General features: G+C 49.1%; 1 protein-coding gene across 3 annotated transcripts in view; it reads left to right on the plus strand.

The window, feature by feature from the left end:
* LOC146808495 (transient receptor potential cation channel subfamily M member 2-like) overlaps positions 1-19,218 on the plus strand; it is a 1,799,999-nt gene that overhangs the window by 1,701,423 nt on the left and 79,358 nt on the right. For all 3 annotated transcript variants that reach the window (XM_085623580.1, XM_085623581.1, XM_085623582.1), the window contains 3 exons: positions 2,092-2,178; positions 2,640-2,745; positions 8,806-8,907. In XM_085623580.1, the coding sequence (XP_085479706.1) occupies positions 2,092-2,178; positions 2,640-2,745; positions 8,806-8,907 (295 nt within the window). The remainder of the gene's footprint in view (positions 1-2,091; positions 2,179-2,639; positions 2,746-8,805; positions 8,908-19,218) is intronic.

Raw genomic sequence — 19,218 nt, forward strand, 5'->3', positions numbered from 1 at the left:
CTTCACTATTAGATGGGGTATTTCTCCCACCTGACGTCCACGTCCGGTCGCTGATGGGCGAGGGTCTCCTACCTGCTTGGGCTGCTCCCCGTGCTGACTGGTGAGGGTGCTACCGGGGGTGGATCCCTCCATGGGACTATGGTGAAGAGTGACTGGACGCCTCTCTGTGGATCCTTTTGGGGGGCTCAGCACCATCTGGGGCCGGTGGTAGCCACAGGGCAGATGTCTGCAGGGTTGCTCTTTGTGCGCCTTTTGTTACGTATTATTTCCACTCTGGGCCCTCCACTACGGTGGAGGGGTCTACGTGTGTCGTCAGGGGTACCACGAGGGACCCCGCTCCCAGTAGCAGTCCAGCGTTCTATCCCTCTGTCTCTCCGTTTAGTGTCGTACCCTGCCCAGTCCCGGAGGGGGTCACGATCTGCTGTAGGTACCCAGATCGTGCTGTCCGTCGGGCGCTTGCTGTCCGTCAGCCTTCACCCCGTGCCAATTTTTGGCGTTTCTGCTTTCGAGGATGGTGAGCTCTTTCCCCTCGACCAGGCCTCTGCTGTGCTCTCACGGTCTGCCGCCCCTTCCAGGCTCAGGTTCCCGGTTTCCCTCGGGGTCATAGACCCACTCTGTTATGGGCTATTGCTGATGACATGCAGATTGTGCTGGATCCCGTCTGCTGCCTGGTTTTCTCTCCCCCACAGACCTCGAGGTCTGGTGTCGTGCCGTTTTGTGATATTACAGTGGCGAGCCCCAGTGTCAGCGTGGCATTTCATCAAGTGGGGGCTCCCCTCCTCATGTGGTCCGAGTCCCCGGGTCCCAGCTGAGGTGCAGGGCTGTTATGTGATGGGCTGAGGCTGGCCACGTGGATAATGCGCCGGTGTCCGTCCGTCTTCCAGTTATAACTCCCCCCCGTGCGCACCTCGAGGCACGGTGCCATTCCGGGGTAGGGTGTCTGGCGTTGGTACTCCGTGGGAGCACCGCAGGTGGGCCTGGCTTCGATTCGGCGCCTTGTCAGATGAGGGCCCCTCCTCGCATTGCCCAGGTTCCCGGCTCTTGGCTCCCACCGGGGTCGCAGGGCCGCCGTCACTGGCATCGGGCTGCTAACCTGGCTGCTTCACCCCCCCACGCACCTCAAGGCCCGGTGCCATGCCGGGGGAGAGTGTCCTGCGTGGGCTCTCTACTGGCTTGGAGCAGTGAGCCTAGACCTTGTCACAGCGTCTCCGCAGACGAGGAACCCCCCTTGCACAGGGGCTGCTGTGTACAGGGGGCCCCAGTCCACCACCACAGCGCTCTCACCTGTGTTCCGTTGTATTTACCCACCGGGAGGCTGCTCGACCGGGATGGTGAATTGCCATGAGGTCCGGACGTCAGCGATCTCCCGGCCCTGTCTCCAGGACTTCATGCGGCCGCGGGAGCGTTCAATGTACGTCGCGCGCCGCCATTTTGTGAGCGTGGCCGCGACCCTGTCTGAGCCCCCTCATCCTCAGGGGCATCGGTTCTGCTGCCCGCACGAGTCCACTGGGTGCTCCTCTCTTGGGCAGTGGCTGAGGTGGCATTTGGAGCAAGTTGTTGCCGGGTTTGGGCTTATTATTCTGGCGACATTGCGGGATGCCGAGTGGAGCGTTATGGAAGTGCTGCCGCCATCTTGGCAGGCTCGGCCACACCCCCCCTGGTAAATATCATTCTTTACAGAGCATTTTTCTGTGAGAAGCATTGAAAGATTACATATAGAGGGTTGCTGGGGTGTGTCATATAGTACTGATATTTGGACTGGGAGTCTAACGTGGACTGGGGAATGTGGAATGTGTATGTTGTACTTTGATGCATTTTGATAGCTGTTGTTTGATCGATGCCTGGTCAGACCTGAGTTGTAATAATCTACTGGCAACAACTATCCAGTGCTGCTGAGGTCACACCAAGCATGTTCTTGAACACGTCATATTCTGATGTGTATGCTCACCGTGACTTGCCTCTGATGGGTATGCTCACCGTGACTTGCCTCTGATGGGTATGCTCACCGTGACTTGCCTCTGATGTGTATGCTCACTGTGACTTGCGTCTGATGTGTATGCTCACCATGACTTCCCTCTGTATTTTAAACAGGAATCCAGAGCGACGAACAGGCAAAAAAGGGTTAGGAACCCTGCTGTGGTATGGACCCAATCCTTGTCTACACCCGGTGTTGACACAGTAAGTTCTGAGATCTTTTCCATTCCCCTCCAAGATGGGGCTTAATAGTGATGTTTTTAAAATGAGAACTATGCACTACACTAGAGTGATATGAAGAAAATGGTGTTAGCATTAAGTCAACAGTTTGATCACTCAATGCTCCAAGTGACCCTGGGGTGGTCCTTCCATCTTTTCTTCTGATCCTTCAGCTATCCATACCAGATTAGTCAAAGATGAACATGCATTTTGTCAGTGATCTGGAGTTATGCTCAATGTCTGTGTTTTTGGTTTAGGATTGTTTACCTGATGCAGTAGACACATTATATTGTAAATATGAGGCTGGCTCTAGATGCCCCATAAATGCAGAGTGATTGGTGTGATGATGAACATCACTCGCTGAGACCAGTCACCCCATGAAGTCTAATTGATTTTGTTATTTCACTCACTTTATGCAGTGTTTACCGCATTCATTCTCTTTACAGCTGGAAGAAAAACAAGGATGGATCCTTTGTTTGGAAGGACTCGAAGAAGGTGCTCGAGGTCCTGGCAGTGAAAGGTGATGGATGGGAGCGCTGGAGTCTTCCAGGGGTAAGTGTCATGGTCCCGGCCGGGGGTTCATGTATGTGCATGGTGGGTTCCGGCATCTGGAGCACTACACCGCTAACAGGTCAGCGGTCTAGTGCTCGAAACTCAGGAAGCACTTCCGGGTGAGACAGCATATAGCCGCGGCGCTCAATCCCGTCAGTGCTTCCAGTACTGACTCCAAGCTGCTGCTTGCCGCCATCTTGCACATCGAACTTTCACCGCCGGCTCCCCTTGTAAACTGTTAACAGCATAGATGGAAGCTCCGACCGCCAGACGGACCCCCGCAGAGACCTTGCTGCAAGTTTAAACCGCGACACGCCTGAGAGCGTGTTGCGGCTTTTCCGCCTTGCATACGGCGCTGGAGCGCTGTTCTTGTACCTTCGCGACACGCTTCGGGAAGCGTGGTCGCGCCTCACTCCTGTTCTTTCTCGGCGCAGGAGCTCCTGCACCCCTGTCCTCCGTGTCACACAAGGGAAGCGTGGGCACGGTTACTCTTTGTTTCCTCCTCGGCGCAGGAGCGCCTACTCCCCTGTTCTCCGTGTCATGCAAAGGGAAGCGTGAGCACGGCTATTATTTTTGTTCCTTCTTAGCGCAGGAGCGCCTACTCCCCTGTTCTCCGTGTCACGCAAAGGGAAGCGTGGGCACAGTTACTATTTGGTTCCTTCTCAGCGCAGGAGCACCTATAACCCTGACCTTCCGTGACACGCAAGGGAAGCGTGGTCACGTTTCTTTTTTGTTATCTTCTTGGCGCAGGGGCGCCTATTCATCTTGTTATTCCATGACACGCACAGGAAAGCTTGCTCATGGTTTTCCTTGTTTAGTTATCATCGCGCAGGAGCGCCCTTGTTTTTCCTCACTGGCCATTGCCGTCATGCACGTGTGCGTGACCTTCCTTCGCCTTCTCAATACAAGACGTCGGGAGTCCTAGTACAGCCCTCTTCCTGAGTGACCCTCGGTTGGAGCCCGATCCTCATATGCCAGGTGACTATTGGATCTTGATCTCACCGCTCCTTACTGTATGGTTGTTGTGAATGTTTGCATACATGCCCCAGTAAGCAGGAAGGTAGATGCATTAATCGCTTCTTTTCCCTGTGTAGCTGGCGATACCCAGGAGAGCGGCCCCGGTCTAGTGTGCTTCCTCACCTGGTCTTCACCAACGACGTCCCTTCCCGACACCCTTAGGCACCTTCCCCTGATCCCATCCTTGCCTGGGTCTGTCTTTTTACCTCGATCAGGTAGGGAGGGAAACGGTGGAGGTTGTTCACGTCGTCCCTGCGAGATAACTCCACAAGTGAACCAGGTAAGACTTGTGGGGTCCGGACAGTAAGACTACCAAAGATGATGGAGAAGAGCAATGGTCCTAAAGGGATCCAGTGGGGTTGCCACAGCGTATATCGGGTGACGTACAATGGAATTGTAGGAAGGAAACAACTGCAGTTCCTTCTTGATTGACCATTAATTTAGGAGCCAGAGAAGTTTATCTTTCCTTCTAAGTGTTTTTGTTTGAAAGAGTGACCTTATCTATTGCAGAACATTTTTCATGATGGTGTCAGATATCAGAGATAGTTGTCTCATTGTCATTCCCATTCAGGCCCTATTTGATCCCATTCATACAGAAATGTTTCAAAGAAAGTACCGAGAATCTGAAACCGTTCACTGATTGACTGAGCTAGGGAGATTAATTTAATTTGCCTGCATGAGGCATTCTCAGATGAAGGGGCAGTTTTAAGTCTTGCCTGAGACAGCGCATGTGCTGTCACATACAAGACATTTTGTTAACCTAAAAGGGGCTTAGAGCCTACCATTGTTTACCACTGGTTGGCTTCATCATCACTCTCATTTCCTTACTCCTCATTGGTCCTTGTGTGTCGGCTTCATTTCCACTTTGTGTGTTTGTCAGTTTCACAGAGCATGGATCAAGTACTTGTTCCCTTCGGCACCCATAGTCCTTCCACTTGTCACATGGTTTCAGAGGCACGCTTTTAATTAAAGTTGCAGCAGTCCATAGGAGCTCTTTTGTTGGCAGGCCGTCTCCCCTTCTCCGATCCCACCCTGGATTGTTGTTGCCCGTACTGTGACTTTCTTGCCCTAATCCTCCCTACCCACCATCCATGTTGCCTGCTGCCTGCCCTCCCTCCCTCACTCACTGAACCAGAGTTCTGGGGGCTGGGGCACCCGCTCGCCTACTAGGTGACGTATATGTTTGAAGCTGCTTACTGAAAATTTACATTTAGCCACTAGTTAGGACGCTGGTGGTGGTGGTGGCACCCAAGCTGGGTAAGTAAGCCCAGTGGCAGGGAGGGAGGTTTCCTCACATGCAAGAGAAAAGGGGAGGACAAAACTAAAGCACAGCTTTTCACGTCAATGAGCTTTACTATGCACGCACAGCTTGTGCCCCATTAACAATAATCAAATTCTTTACATGTTTGTGTTGAGACCTCAAACAAAAACCTTTGTAGATCTTGGACAAGTTATTTCACTATTTGAATGACTGGAACACTGAAAATAGATATTTACTCCAATTCCGGGGGGAATAGAGAAGAGCTTAGAAACGACTGTGTCAACACCAGGGACCGTATTATGCATTGTGCCCCGGGGCCGCAACGGACGTATGCACCTTCTTTGTGTGTTCCCGGGGCACAATGGTATTACAGAAGTGTTAGACCTGCCAGTCCTCTGGCTGTCCCCTCCTCATTTTTTCTTCCTTTACCCTCTAATTTTTCTGTCCACTAGTTTTTTTGGTGTTTACTTAGAGGCTCTGGGCACCCCATTATCACTAATTGATGGTGTGGCGCAAGGTGCTTCCCTAAAATGGAGGGAGGGAGAGAGCTCTTCCATAAAATGGTGGCCTAAATCTGTCACCTCAGAACCTGGGCCATAGGCTGGCATGAGGAGTTCCAGAACCTTCTGGACCACTCTGGACAGTCAGGGCCCAGGCTATATATAGAGGTGAGTTGCGTCGGTTATTTTAGGTGGGGTAGAAGGTGTGAAGTGAGGTGGTCAGGAGCAAGGCACCTGAGTGGGGAGGTAGGTGCGCTGGAGGGGGGGTGAACTGACTGTTCTTAGGGCCTGCTTTTTCTCCCCCCACAGTTGATACTACCCCCTACCTCGTGACCTAGCCTTGCCTTCAACCTCTAACTCTGGGATCACGTTAACCGTCTGTGTTTCCCGCCTAGTCAGGACCCCTGAAGAGAACTGATTGAGAGAGTGACCTTCACCGACCTTATCCACCATTTCCCTGACTTCGCTTAGCTGAGGCGACCCTGTGAGAGTAGGGGGCGCTGGGTGTCAAACTATTCACCACCCCTCAAACTGTAGGCCTGGCCTTAATTTCTACACCCCCCATTGAGGAGATCCTGAAAGAACTGGGGGCCAGAAAGATTGTCCCTGCTATTGCTGGGGCCCGCGGAGAAGCCCGGGGCCCTGTCGCTGACGTCACGGCTGAGTTTGCTTGGCCCCCAGGGCTGAGGAGGCCGCTAGAGTTCAGGGAGGGCCTTGTTAGGCCGAGCAGACTAATCGAGGCCACGTAGGCCTGAAGCCGGTGTCTCCTGTCATCTGACAGGGGCGGACTGTCAAGCGCCGCCCCTGCCGCTTCACCTGTCACTGACTGGGCCGCGCCCCCGCAGGCCGCACTGTCATTGGCGGCTGCGGGTGCGCCCTGGCTGTGGTGCGCCGTCAGTGCGGAGCCTCGAGAGGTGTGACCGACCCGGACATCGCCGGGAAACCTGCACGGCTGACGGAGGATCTTCGCAAGGGCCGGTGAGACCGAAGTCTGAGGTAAACCCTGGGGAGGAGGGCGTGAGACCTGGGAGAAGCCCAGTGCACGCCCCTCCCCCGGGGAATCCGATCGTCGGACCTGCTTGGCCCTGCAACTACCCCGGCGTGGAGAAGCGGTCGAACCATGGCCCAGTGAATTTGTGCCAGTGTAATACTAAACGTTGGCCCCCAGAGTGGAAATAACTGCCTCCCCAGTCAACATGAGTCCCCTACGGAGGTAGCCAGTTCAATGCTCAGCGCTTGGTCCCCTTGATGAAAAGCATAAGTGAAGTGCTATATTTAATGACTCTACTCAAAGTACTATGTGATCGCTACGAGAAACGCTATATTTAATGTCTCTACTTGAAGTGCTATGTGATCCAAAAGTGAAGCGCTATATTTAATGACTCTACTCAAAGTACTATGTGATCGCTAAGAGAAACGCTATATTTAATGTCTTTACCTGAAGTGCTATGTGATCCATAAGTGAAGCGCTATAGTTAATGACTCTATTCAAAGTACTATGTGACTGCCAAGTAAAGCGCTATGTCTAAAGACTCTATTTAAAGTGGTAGGAAATCGCTATGTGAAGTGCTATGTTTAGACACTCTATTTAAGGCGCAATGAAATCGCTATAGGTAGTGCTATATTTAATGGCTCTATCCAAAGCACTATTGAATTGGCGGTACTGTGATTGATCATCAGGTGGCGTGCTTGATTTCGTAACAGATTTAAAATGTCTATGCAATGCCAATCTGGTCACGAAGAAATGTTTAGACCCTAATGTGAAGCGGATAAAAGCTAATTAGGGCCATTTGAAAGGAAAGGAAAAGAATGATAAAAGAGAAGATAAAGCTTTTCTAATTTCTCTAAATTCCTTGGTGTAGTGTCGTTTTTAGTGGTGGTACGCTGGAGTGCTGAGTTGAGTGGAATGCAAGCACGACATAATACTCCGGAATGAAGCCTTATCCCCTGAGCCAAGCTACCAAAGGTCTTTAGGTCCAACAAGAAGGGAACGCAGATGCTTGTGCATCCCCTTCTGTAATACTGATAGTGTTGGCACGCATGTCGCTCCATAGCGTCGTGGCCCAATGCAAATGAGGGAATCACTTTGCCTCTGCGCCATTATATAGATGCGGGTGCAGAGGCAAACATTCCCTTAGGAGGTGCACTGAAAGTGTGACACAAAAAGGTTGTGCACTTTCAGTACGCCTCCTAAAGGCAGCCCTCTGGAGGGGGGAAGGGACCATGCCCTGCAGGCGGGTGCAGTTTTTCACTGCAACCTACTACAAGCAAATCTCATCCCTCATCCCTTCAAATGCTGCCTGCACTGTAAAACACAGAGCAGCTTTAAAGCAACCGGTCTGTATTTCACTTGAATATGCTGAGCCATGGGCAGCGTATGTTCGCGGACTGCACCGGGGGTACCTCGTTCTCTCTAATACAGCACACTTTCAATGTTTGCACACTGCAGACCTTTTGATAGGTGCGCCATGGCGCAAATAGGGAAAGTGTGCCATTGACATAATTCTTGCTGTGACCTCAGCAGCAATGCATAGTTGTTGACATTAGTCCATTACAACTCGTAACACAGGTCTGACCCCACCGTCAATCAGGCAGTGATTTTCTTCCATGCCCATGCTTTCATGCTTTAGCCTTTCTTATGATTTGTAAGGATGTTGCATTTTTGTGAAATCAGAAGTGGTCCAGGATACAAAGGCTGGCTTGAGGTCCATTCAAACCGTTGAAGTTTTATAAGTCAAATTGGTTAACACTTTATGTCACCACCAACAGATCACATCCAGCCACACCTGCAATAGATTATATTCAGACATCTGCAATAAGTAACAATAAAGAATTGTTGAAGTATTCCCTAGTTGTCCCGGAACTATTTCCAGAGCAGGGATGCAGGCCATTTATTCCAACACACTAAAGTTATAGGATTTGTGGAACACCCAATTGTTGACTGAAGATGAAGTGTAAGAACTGAGACACTCATTCAGCAGAAGAGTGAGAGAGGTCATAGTTAAGCAATCCAGCAGAGCAGATGACATTTGTATGGAGTGATGGCTACAGTTGTGATACTGACATTTATGACCAGTATTGGCAAAACAAGTAGGCCTCGCCTCAGCAACAGATATTGGCAGAATAAGCACTTCCTTCCTTCCAAAGATATTCTCGCCTGTGCCTCGCTCACTACAAGGTTTCTGTTAAAAGATCCATTTCCTTTATCACCTGGGGTGTGTCATGGACTACAAGGTTTTAATGTTTCAGACTTCCTTTCACCCGTGATATTCTGTGTTTCAGGGCATACTGCGGCCAGATGAGAAGTTACCAGCACAACTGAAAGCCATTCTGAAGGAGGAATCCTGGGAAATGTTCGAGGCTCTGCTAGAAAAAGGAACTGAGGTGCTAATTTTATAATTAACATTTTAATGCACGTTTCCGGATCAGCAGAGGGGTGAATATATATGCAAGGACACATTAACCGGATGTGCACCCGTATATAACCCTGCAACCTAATTATATTGTAGGTTTCTTCCTTGAATTTTTAACTATCATTATTTAATCATCATACGAGCCTTGTGTGGAGATACATCTAAGTTACAGACAACTTTACAAGCGTTATAGTCATGTCTAAGTTCAAAATAAAATGACATTATTTTAACCTCTTTAAATGAAAGAAAGGGAATAATACAATATGCCAATGACAGGTCTGGCATATATCTATGAATGGTGGCTACTGCCTGGGAATAGAAGCATGGCACTTCTGTGCGCAGTCTTTCCTACCAAGCAAGTTTAGGTCTGTCTTGGGAACTAGTCTGTGAGGGATGTGGGAACACTTCTGGTAGAGTTTGACTGCTACTCAGAAGGGCGTGGGAATGTCTGTAGAGAGACAGCTAGTGTGGGAGGAGTGTAAGAATGTTTCCAGTAGTGCATGACTGAAATTCAATGAGGGGTGCTAGAGTGCTGGTCTGAGATTGATGCAAGATCGCTTCCAGTAGTGTGTAATTGCTAGTCTGTGAGGAGTGTAAGTGTGCTTCCGGTAGAGTGTTCTTGTCAGTGTGTAAGAGGTGTAAGAGTGCTTTCGGTAGTGTGTGATTGCTAGTCTGTGAGGGTTGTAAGAGTGCTTCCGGTAGTGTGTGATTGCTAGTCTGTGAGGGTTGCAAGAGTGCTTCCAGTAGTGTCTGATTGCTAGTCTGTGAGGGTTGTAAGAGTGCTTCCAGTAGAGTCTGATTGCTAGTCTGTGAGGGTTGTAAGAGTGCTTCCGGTAGTGTGTGATTGCTAGTTTGTGAGGGGTGTAAGAGTGCTGCTGGTAGTATGTGATTGCTAGACGGTGAGGAGTGTAAGAGTGCTTCTGTTATTGTGTGACTGCTAGTCTGTGAGGGTTGTGAGAGTGCTTCCAGTAGTGTCTGATTGCTAGTCTGTGAGGGTTGTAAGAGTACTTCCAGTAGTGTCTGATTGCTAGTCTGTGGGGGTTGTAAGAGTGCTGCTGGTAGTGTGCGATTGCTAGACTGTGAGGAGTGTAAGAGTGCTTCTGTTAGTGTGTGACTGCTAGTCTGTGAGGGTTGTAAGAGTGCTTCCAGTAGTGTCTGATTGCTAGTCTGTGAGGGTTGTAAGAGTGCTTCCAGTAGAGTCTGATTGTAGTCTGTGAGGGTTGTAAGAGTGCTTCCGGTAGTGTGTGATTGCTAGTTTGTGAGGGGTGTAAGTGTGCTGCTGGTAGTGTGTGATTGCTAGACGGTGAGGAGTATAAGAGTGCTTCTGTTAGTGTGTGACTGCTAGTCTGTGAGGGTTGTAAGAGTGCTTCCAGTAGTGTCTGATTGCTAGTCTGTGAGGGTTGTAAGAGTGCTTCCAGTAGTGTCTGATTGCTAGTCTGTGGGGGTTGTAAGAGTGCTGCTGGTAGTGTGTGATTGCTAGACTGTGAGGAGTGTAAGAGTGCTTCTGTTAGTGTGTGACTGCTAGCCTGTGAGGGTTGTAAGAGTGCTTCCAGTAGGGTCTGATTGCTAGTCTGTGAGGGGTGTAAGAGTGCTGCTGGTAGTGTGTGATTGCTAGACTGTGAGGAGTGTAAGAGTGCTTCTGTTAGTGTGTGATTGCTAGTCTGTGAGGGGTGTAAGAGTGCCTCCAGTAGTGTGTGATTGCTAGTCTGTGAGGGGTGTACGAGTGCTTCCGATAGTGTGTGATTGCTAGTCTGTGAGGGGTGTAAGAGTGCTTCCGATAGTGTGTGATTGCTAGTCTGTGAGGGGTGTAAGAGTGCTTCTGTTAGTGTGTGATTGCTAGTCTGTGAGGGTTGTAAGAGTGCTTCCAGTAGTGTCTGATTGCTAGTCTGTGAGGGTTGCAAGAGTGCTTCCAGTAGTGTGTGATTGCTAGTCGGTGAGGGGTGTAAGAGTGCTTCTGTTAGTGTGTGATTTTTAGTCTTATTAGGGGTGTAAGAGTGCTTCCGGTAGTGTGTGATTGCTAGTCTGTGAGGGTTGTAAGAGTGCTTCCAGTAGTGTCTGATTGCTAGTCTGTGAGGGTTGTAAGAGTGCTTCCAGTAGTATCTGATTGCTAGTATGTCAGGGTTGTAAGAGTGCTTCCAGTAGTGTGTGATTGCTAGTTTGTGAGGGGTGTAAGAGTGCTGCTGGTAGTGTGTGATTGCTAGACTGTGAGGAGTGTAAGAGTGCTTCTGTTAGTGTGTGACTGCTAGTCTGTGAGGGTTGTAAGAGTGCTTCCAGTAGTGTCTGATTGCTAGTCTGTGAGGGTTGTAAGAGTGCTTCCAGTAGTGTGTGATTGCTAGTCTGTGAGGGGTGTAAGAGTGCTTCTGTTAGTGTGTGATTTTTAGTCTTATTAGGGGTGTAAGAGTGCTTCCGGTAGTGTGTGATTGCTAGTCTGTGAGGGTTGTAAGAGTGCTTCCAGTAGTGTCTGATTGCTAGTCTGTGAGGGTTGTAAGAGTGCTTCCAGTAGTATCTGATTGTTAGTATGTCAGGGTTGTAAGAGTGCTTCCAGTAGTGTGTGATTGCTAGTTTGTGAGGGGTGTAAGAGTGCTGCTGGTAGTGTGTGATTGCTAGACTGTGAGGAGTGTAAGAGTGCTTCTGTTAGTGTGTGACTGCTAGTCTGTGAGGGTTGTAAGAGTGCTTCCAGTAGTGTCTGATTGCTAGTCTGTGAGGGTTGTAAGAGTGCTTTCGGTAGTATCTGATTGCTAGTATGTCAGGGTTGTAAGAGTGCTTCCAGTAGTGTGTGATTGCTAGTTTGTGAGGGGTGTAAGAGTGCTGCTGGTAGTGTGTGATTGCTAGACTGTGAGGAGTGTAAGAGTGCTTCTGTTAGTGTGTGACTGCTAGTCTGTGAGGGTTGTAAGAGTGCTTCCAGTAGTGTCTGATTGCTAGTCTGTGAGGGTTGTAAGAGTGCTTTCGGTAGTGTGTGATTGCTAGTCTGTGAGGGGTGTAAGAGTGCTTCTGTTAGTGTGTGATTGCTAGTCTGTGAGGGTTGCACGAGTGCTTCCGGTAGTGTGTGATTGCTAGTCTGTGAGGGGTGTAAGAGTGCTTCTGTTAGTGTGTGATTTTTAGTCTTATTAGGGGTGTAAGAATGCTTCCGGTAGTGTGTGATTGCTAGTCTGTGAGGGTTGTAAGAGTGCTTCCAGTAGTGTCTGATTGCTAGTCTGTGAGGGTTGTAAGAGTGCTTCCAGTAGTATCTGATTGCTAGTATGTCAGGGTTGTAAGAGTGCTTCCAGTAGTGTGTGATTGCTAGTTTGTGAGGGGTGTAAGAGTGCTGCTGGTAGTGTGTGATTGCTAGACTGTGAGGAGTGTAAGAGTGCTTCTGTTAGTGTGTGACTGCTAGTCTGTGAGGGTTGTAAGAGTGCTTCCAGTAGTGTCTGATTGCTAGTCTGTGAGGGTTGTAAGAGTGCTTTCGGTAGTGTGTGATTGCTAGTCTGTGAGGGGTGTAAGAGTGCTTCTGTTAGTGTGTGATTTTTAGTCTGTTAGGGGTGTAAGAGTGCTGCTGGTAGTGTGTGATTGCTTGTCTGGGAGGGGTGTAAGAGTGAAGTTTGTTTGCTTTTCCACCATAAGGGCTTTCATGGTTTCCCTTGTTTTTTTTGTTGATATCATCATGGTTGAAGGCGTTCTATCTTTTGAAACAACGCTGCTGCAGTTTTTCCCAAGCCGAGTCCTCTTCCTCCACATCTCAGCATTGGGGGTCGGCATGCTCTTATAACTCTGCACAAAGATTGGGGTTGGTGGTGGTCGTTAATGATACAGGCTGTCCATATATTTACTTTCAAAAACCTTTTCCCATTGATCACAGGTAGGCCTCATGTGCCCAAAGCCCTTCCCCGTAAAGATCAATTATCCCCCACATCACATGCACAACTGATTGTGCTTACTGGCATCACCATGCAGTAATTACATCAGTGAGCAGAATATTATCCCCTCCCTCTAGTGCACCTCGGAGCTCACAGACCTTCACCTTCTGCTCCTGTACTCTGCCTCAGGTCTACATGAACAGCTCTGCAGTAGTTTCTGGCAGATGCTGTCCTTGCTTGATGCAGGTCCCAGTGCACCACAGCATGAGTGTAAACAAAGATCACATAAGTACCAAAGTGCCATTCACACGCAGGGAGCTTAGTGATACAGTGAGCTTGATGAGAGCAGATAGTTCACCACTAGGCATGTTCACTATACTGCACATGTGCAAAGGAGCAAGAATTAGAACATGCACTGCAGAGCAACATTCTTGTGCACTAGTAAAACAAGTATTGCACAGTATATACCCCATCCACTGATATATCATCACACACTGGGCTGGAATGCTGGCAGCTCTGGGGAAGCCTGCAGCAGTCAAAACAATGAATACCATGTTCATTACTGGGGGAGAGAATGTGGTTCTGCTGTTTCTTCTTTGCTACAACATGCACTACCTTCTAGATGGATACTTCTACCTGTAGATTCCTCACTTTTGAATATCCAAGCTGCCAGCCTGGATCCGGAAATGTCTGACATCTCCCACCAGAAATTGAGTTGTGGTGACCTCACTTGAACCGTATAGCTCTCACCTGGTACCATGACATCAGTTCCATTTTTTCCAGAGCTTCTTTCCTTAGCTCTGAGGTGAAAAGTTTTTGCTCTCCAGATTGATTTTGGTGCAATGCTAAAGACATGATCCCACCTAAAATTCAGGTTTTAAGGCCTGTCACAGAGAAATATGTCCATCAACAATTAACATGAGGACTGTTTATTACGTCACCACTGCCGACAGGTAGTCAAAGAAATTGGTAAATGTGGGAGGGAAAGTCCTTTTCTGCGGGAAGCCTAGCATTTTACTTGCTGAGTGCCGTTAGTCTTCTGTGTTGCGATGCCCCTGCCCTTTTCAAGATGGAATCCTTGATGCCTAGTAGAACACCTAAGGGACCACTTTGCCGATGTAGCCCACGATAGACAAAATGCTTCTCACCATATCATCAGGGTAGGCTTGAACACAATGGACTGTGTTGCCAGGAACACGTGTTCCTCAGTTAGCTTGAGAAGGCATGCCTGGCTATGCTGCTCTACAGGCTTCTTGGCAGATGTGCCAAATACTTTAATTGGATATGCCGTTTGATGGGAGTGGTTTGTTTGTCAAAAGGAAGACGCAGTGCATAGATACTTTAACGAAGGAAGTGCCAAAGTTATCTCTCTGGGACTCCAAGGGTTTTGATAATTTTAATGACCCAAAGGCCTTTGGCAGAGTCTTTCAGTGCAGATGCGTCCAATCTGCACCTCCCAGTCTAACACAGCAGAATCCTCCGGTCCTTCAGGACAGAGCTAGAGGCCAAGGATGTGGCCAACAAGTCCAACATTCATCCTCCTCCTCTTCTTCCCCCGCTCCACCTATGATATGTCATTAGGTACTCTGTGAAGGAGCACATGATGCCAGTTGGAGGATGGGCATCCTCTTTTCTTCATGCTTGGCAGATCATTACTTCAAGCCACCAGGCCCTACAAATCATAGACAAGCAAAATACCCTACCCTTCCACCAACAGCCCCAACACTATTTTTCTCCAGACCATCTTCAGATCCTGCACCAGGAGGTGGTGACCCTGCTGCAGGAGTCGAGTTAGTACCAGAGGCATAAATTGCAAAAACATACATACTTTAGTGCATCGCCCTAAGTGGGATAGGTATGCCCAGACGCAGGTCCTGTGGAAACTGTGTCACTAGATCCAAGCTGTACCCAGCTGATGAACCCGTAACTAAGGTAAAACCAGTCCTGAATTGCTTGTGTTCCATTTCCAGGAAAGACCTTGCTTGTCAGTTCGGCCTGCTCTTTTCCAATTGGAGCAGGGTCAAAATTGATTTGCATATAGCTCGGTCCGAACTGAGGTGACACGGTGTGCAAAATAACAATGAACTGGGATGTGGCCCTGAATGAGTGCCAGTGGCTGGGAAGAATTTAAGCATTCCATCCATTATTTTTCTATTTTTATGATTTAGTGTGTCGCCTAGGGGTGGGCGGAATTTTCGAAATTGACTTTCGCAAATTATCGCAAAATTGCTCCAAATCTCCGAGAGCACGCAAAACTTTCGCAAAGATGCGGAGATTGCTTGTCCCGCCCGTTCGCGATGTGTTTTTGGGTGCTCGCAGGGAAATATATTTCTAACTTGCCCATGCGGTCGCTAATGGGTGCGGCAATTTTGCTCGCAATGCTTATTTCCTGTTCCGGGTCGAATTACGTGTTTGCGATCGCAAACTCTTGCGGGATAGTGCGACCGGCTACCAACAATCCAACATCTCGTGGAGCACGCGAACGGATAGGAAAACTCGTCGGCGAATGCAGGGACCCGGTAAGTCGCTACCGTGCGCGAGAACGCATTTTTAAACCGCAAACAAGAAAATACTTTAGTTTTGCAGCAGATTGCGAAAGATTTGACATTTCCGCGCTCTCCGCGGAACGCAAAATTGTCAAAATATCGCAGATTCCGCGAGCGTAACACAATTTACGTCCAGGCCTAGTGTCGCCTTAAGTGGAACGGGTATTCCCAAATGTATGTCCCGTGCACACTGTATCACTGGAACCAAGCTGTACCCAGGTCATGAGCCAATAACTAGGGTGAAACCGGGCCTGTGTTGCTTGTGTTCTGATTCGGGAAGGACCTGGCTTGGCAGTTCTGACTGGACTGTTCAGAATGGAGCAGGGTTGATACTGATTTGCATATAGCTGGGTCCTAACTGAGGTGACACGGTGTACAAAATAACAGTGGATTGAGATGCAACCCTGAATAATTACCAGTGGCTGAGGATAGTTCAAGCATTTCATCCATCATTGTTTTGTATACTTTAGAGGAGGAAAGTGGGCAGATGTGCTACTTTCAGTACTATCTGGCTCCTAAGAAGGTCAGAGGTCAGTTCTCTTTGTTTGATCCTAGATCCCAGGATCATGAACTGATTACTGAGCAGGGATACATTTAGGATTGTGTCCCTTGATTTGGTTTTGATAGCACTTGATATGGAAGATTGGATTGTATCCCATGGCTTCAGGACATGTATTTTAATACAAAAACAACAGTTGATGGGCAGAATGCAGAACAATGTCATACATTCACCCCAGTACAGAGATCTGGACCTAAATCCATTGTTTTTTTGCTCACCATGCCATTCCAGTTCGAACCCAGCCATATGCAAATCAGTCTTGACCCTGTGCCTCATGGGAACAGTCCAGCCCGAACTGCCAAGTCAGGTCCTCCCTGGACTGGAACAAGCATCCTAGCTCCGGTTTTGGGGTTTCACTCCTCTTCAGCCAGGATAGCTTGATTCCAGTGGCATGGAGAGCACGGGACTCACGTCTGAGCATACCCGTCCCACTCAGGGTGACAAATGCAAAAACAACAGTTGATGGACAGAATGCAGAACAATGTCATACATTCACCCCAGTACAGAGATCTGGGCCTAAATCCATCGTTTTTTTTCTCACCATGCCATTCCAGTTCGAACCCAGCCATATGCAAATCAGTCTTGACCCTGTGCCTCATGGGAACAGTCCAGCCCGAACTGCCAGGCTGATGACGGCTGATTAGCCAGAAACCGGTCCCAGGATGCTTGTTTCCGGCCAAGGTAAGTCATGGCTTGGCAGTTCGGGCTGAACTGTTCCCATGAGGCACAGGGTCAGACTGGTTTGCATATGGCCATGTCTGAACTGGGGTGGCGGAGTGAGCTAAAGAATGATGATGGATTAAACCCAGATCAGTGGACTGGGGGTGAGTGCTTGCGATGTTCAACACTCCATCCATCATCCCCTTTGGTTTTGCTTTGTTCGCCCTAAGTTGGCAGGGTATGCCCAGACATGGGTCCCTTGCTCACTTTGCCACTGGATTCAAGATAGCCTGGCTGATGATGGCTGATTAGCCAGAAACCGGTCCCAGGATGCTTGTTTCCGGTCCAGGGAAGACATGGCTTGGCAGTTCGGGCTGAACTGTTCCCATGAGGCACAGGGTCAGACTGATTTGTATATGGCCATGTCTGAACTGGGGTGGTGGAGTGAGCTAAAGAATGATGATGGAGTAAACCCAGATCAGTTGACTGGGGGGTGAGAGCTTGCAATGTTCAACACTCCGTCCATCATCCCCTTTGGTTTTGCTTTGTTCGCCTAAGTTGGCAGGGTATGCCCAGACGTGGGTCCCTTGCTCACTTTGCCACTGGATTCAATCTAGCCTGGCTGATGACAGCTGATTAGCCAGTAACCGGTCCCAGGATGCTTGTTTCCGGTCCAGGGAAGACATGGCTTCGCAGTTCGGGCTGGACTGTTCCCATGAGGCACAGGGTCAGACTGATTTGCATATGGCCATGTCTGAACTGGGGTGGCGGAGTGAGCTAAAGAATGATGATGGATTAAACCCAGATCAGTTGACTGGGGGTGAGTGCTTGCAATGTTCAACACTCCGTCCATCATCCCCTTTGGTTTTGCTTTGTTCGCCTAAGTTGGCAGGGTATGCCCAGACGTGGGTCCCTTGCTCACGTTGCCACTGGATTCAAGCTAGCCTGGCTGATTAGCCAGAAACCGGTCCCAGGATGCTTGTTTCCGGTCCAGGGAAGACATGGCTTGGCAGTTCGGGCTGAACTGTTCCCATGAGGCACAGGGTCAGACTGATTTGCATATGGCCATGTCTGAACTGGGGTGGTGGAGTGAGCTAAAGAATGATGATGGAGTAAACCCAGATCAGTTGACTGGGGGGTGAGAGCTTACAATGTTCAACACTCCGTCCATCATCCCCTTTGGTTTTGCTTTGTTCGCCTAAGTTGGCAGGGTATGCCCAGACGTGGGTCCCTAGCTCACTTTGCCACTGGATTCAATCTAGCCTGGCTGATGACAGCTGATTAGCCAGTAACCGGTCCCAGGATGCTTGTTTCCGGTCCAGGGAAGACATGGCTTCGCAGTTCGGGCTGGACTTTTCCCATGAGGCACAGGGTCAGACTGATTTGCATATAGCCATGTCTGAACTGGGGTGGCGGAGTGAGCTAAAGAATGATGATGCATTAAACCCAGATCAGTTGACTGGGGGTGAGTGCTTGCAATGTTCAACACTCCGTCCATCATCCCCTTTGGTTTTGCTTTGTTCGCCTAAGTTGGCAGGGTATGCCCAGATGTGGGTCCCTTGCTCACGTTGCCACTGGATTCAAGCTAGCCTGGCTGATTAGCCAGAAACCGGTCCCAGGATGCTTGTTTCCGATCCAGGGAAGACATGGCTTGGCAGTTCGGGCTGGACTGTTCCCATGAGGCACAGGGTCAGACTGATTTGCATATGGCCATGTCTGAACTGGGGTAGCGGAGTGAGCTAAAGAATGATGATGGATTAAACCCAGTTCAGTTGACTGGGGGTGAGTGCTTGCAATGTCCAACACTCCGTCCATCAGCTCCTTTGGTTTTGCTATGTATTTTAATATACAAATCTTAAGATCACCAAGGGAGTTCCTGTGCTTTGTAGGGGGTTCTACTCTTTACCAATATTTACAGGCTTCAATACGTCAAGTCTTAATCAAGGTGAGGGTGATGGTTGCAGCCCTCACAGAAGGTTGGGGATCCCAGTCTTCCCCTACCTAGATGACTGGCTGATCAAGGTTGGTTCCCTACCTGCTATTGGCAGCTTTACTGCTGTTCAAATTGTTTTTTTCAAGCAATGTACCCAAATCTCACCTGAATCCTCTGCAGTGCCTTCTGTTCATTGTGGCAAAACCATATATGACCCTGCTTCTGGCTTTCTGTCCTCCTCAGAGAACTCATCCCATTTTTCACTCAAGGCCTTTTCCCCACCCCTTCACAGATGACCCATCCAGACCTTGACAGATAACACAAAAGTGATGTGGTACATTAACACACAGTCAGGAGTGAGGTCTCACCTTCTCTGTCGAAGCACTGCAGCTCTGAACTTGGGTGTACCAACACAGGCTGTGGCTGCTAGACAACCATCTAGCAAGCTAACTAAACATCACACCAAAAGTCTTGGTCAGCATCATCTTGCCAACCATAAGCATCATCTCCATCCAGTGGTGGTTCAGGACATCTTCCTGTGAGGCACATCGCAGGTGGTGCTGATTGACACTCAAAACAACACCCATATTCCATCATTGTGTGCCCTCCAGTATCTGTTACAAGATGCTCTGGGAGATGCGCTTCATTGGAGTTGAAGTTTCTGCTGCACTATTCTCCCCATACAATTGATTCCTCTGGTTCTGAGGAAGATTCAGTGGGAACAGGCTCAAGTAATTCTTATCACCATGGC

Source organism: Triturus cristatus, chromosome 8, assembly GCF_964204655.1.
Source record: "Triturus cristatus chromosome 8, aTriCri1.1, whole genome shotgun sequence".
In the NCBI taxonomy this organism is placed as follows: Eukaryota; Metazoa; Chordata; class Amphibia; order Caudata; family Salamandridae; genus Triturus; species Triturus cristatus.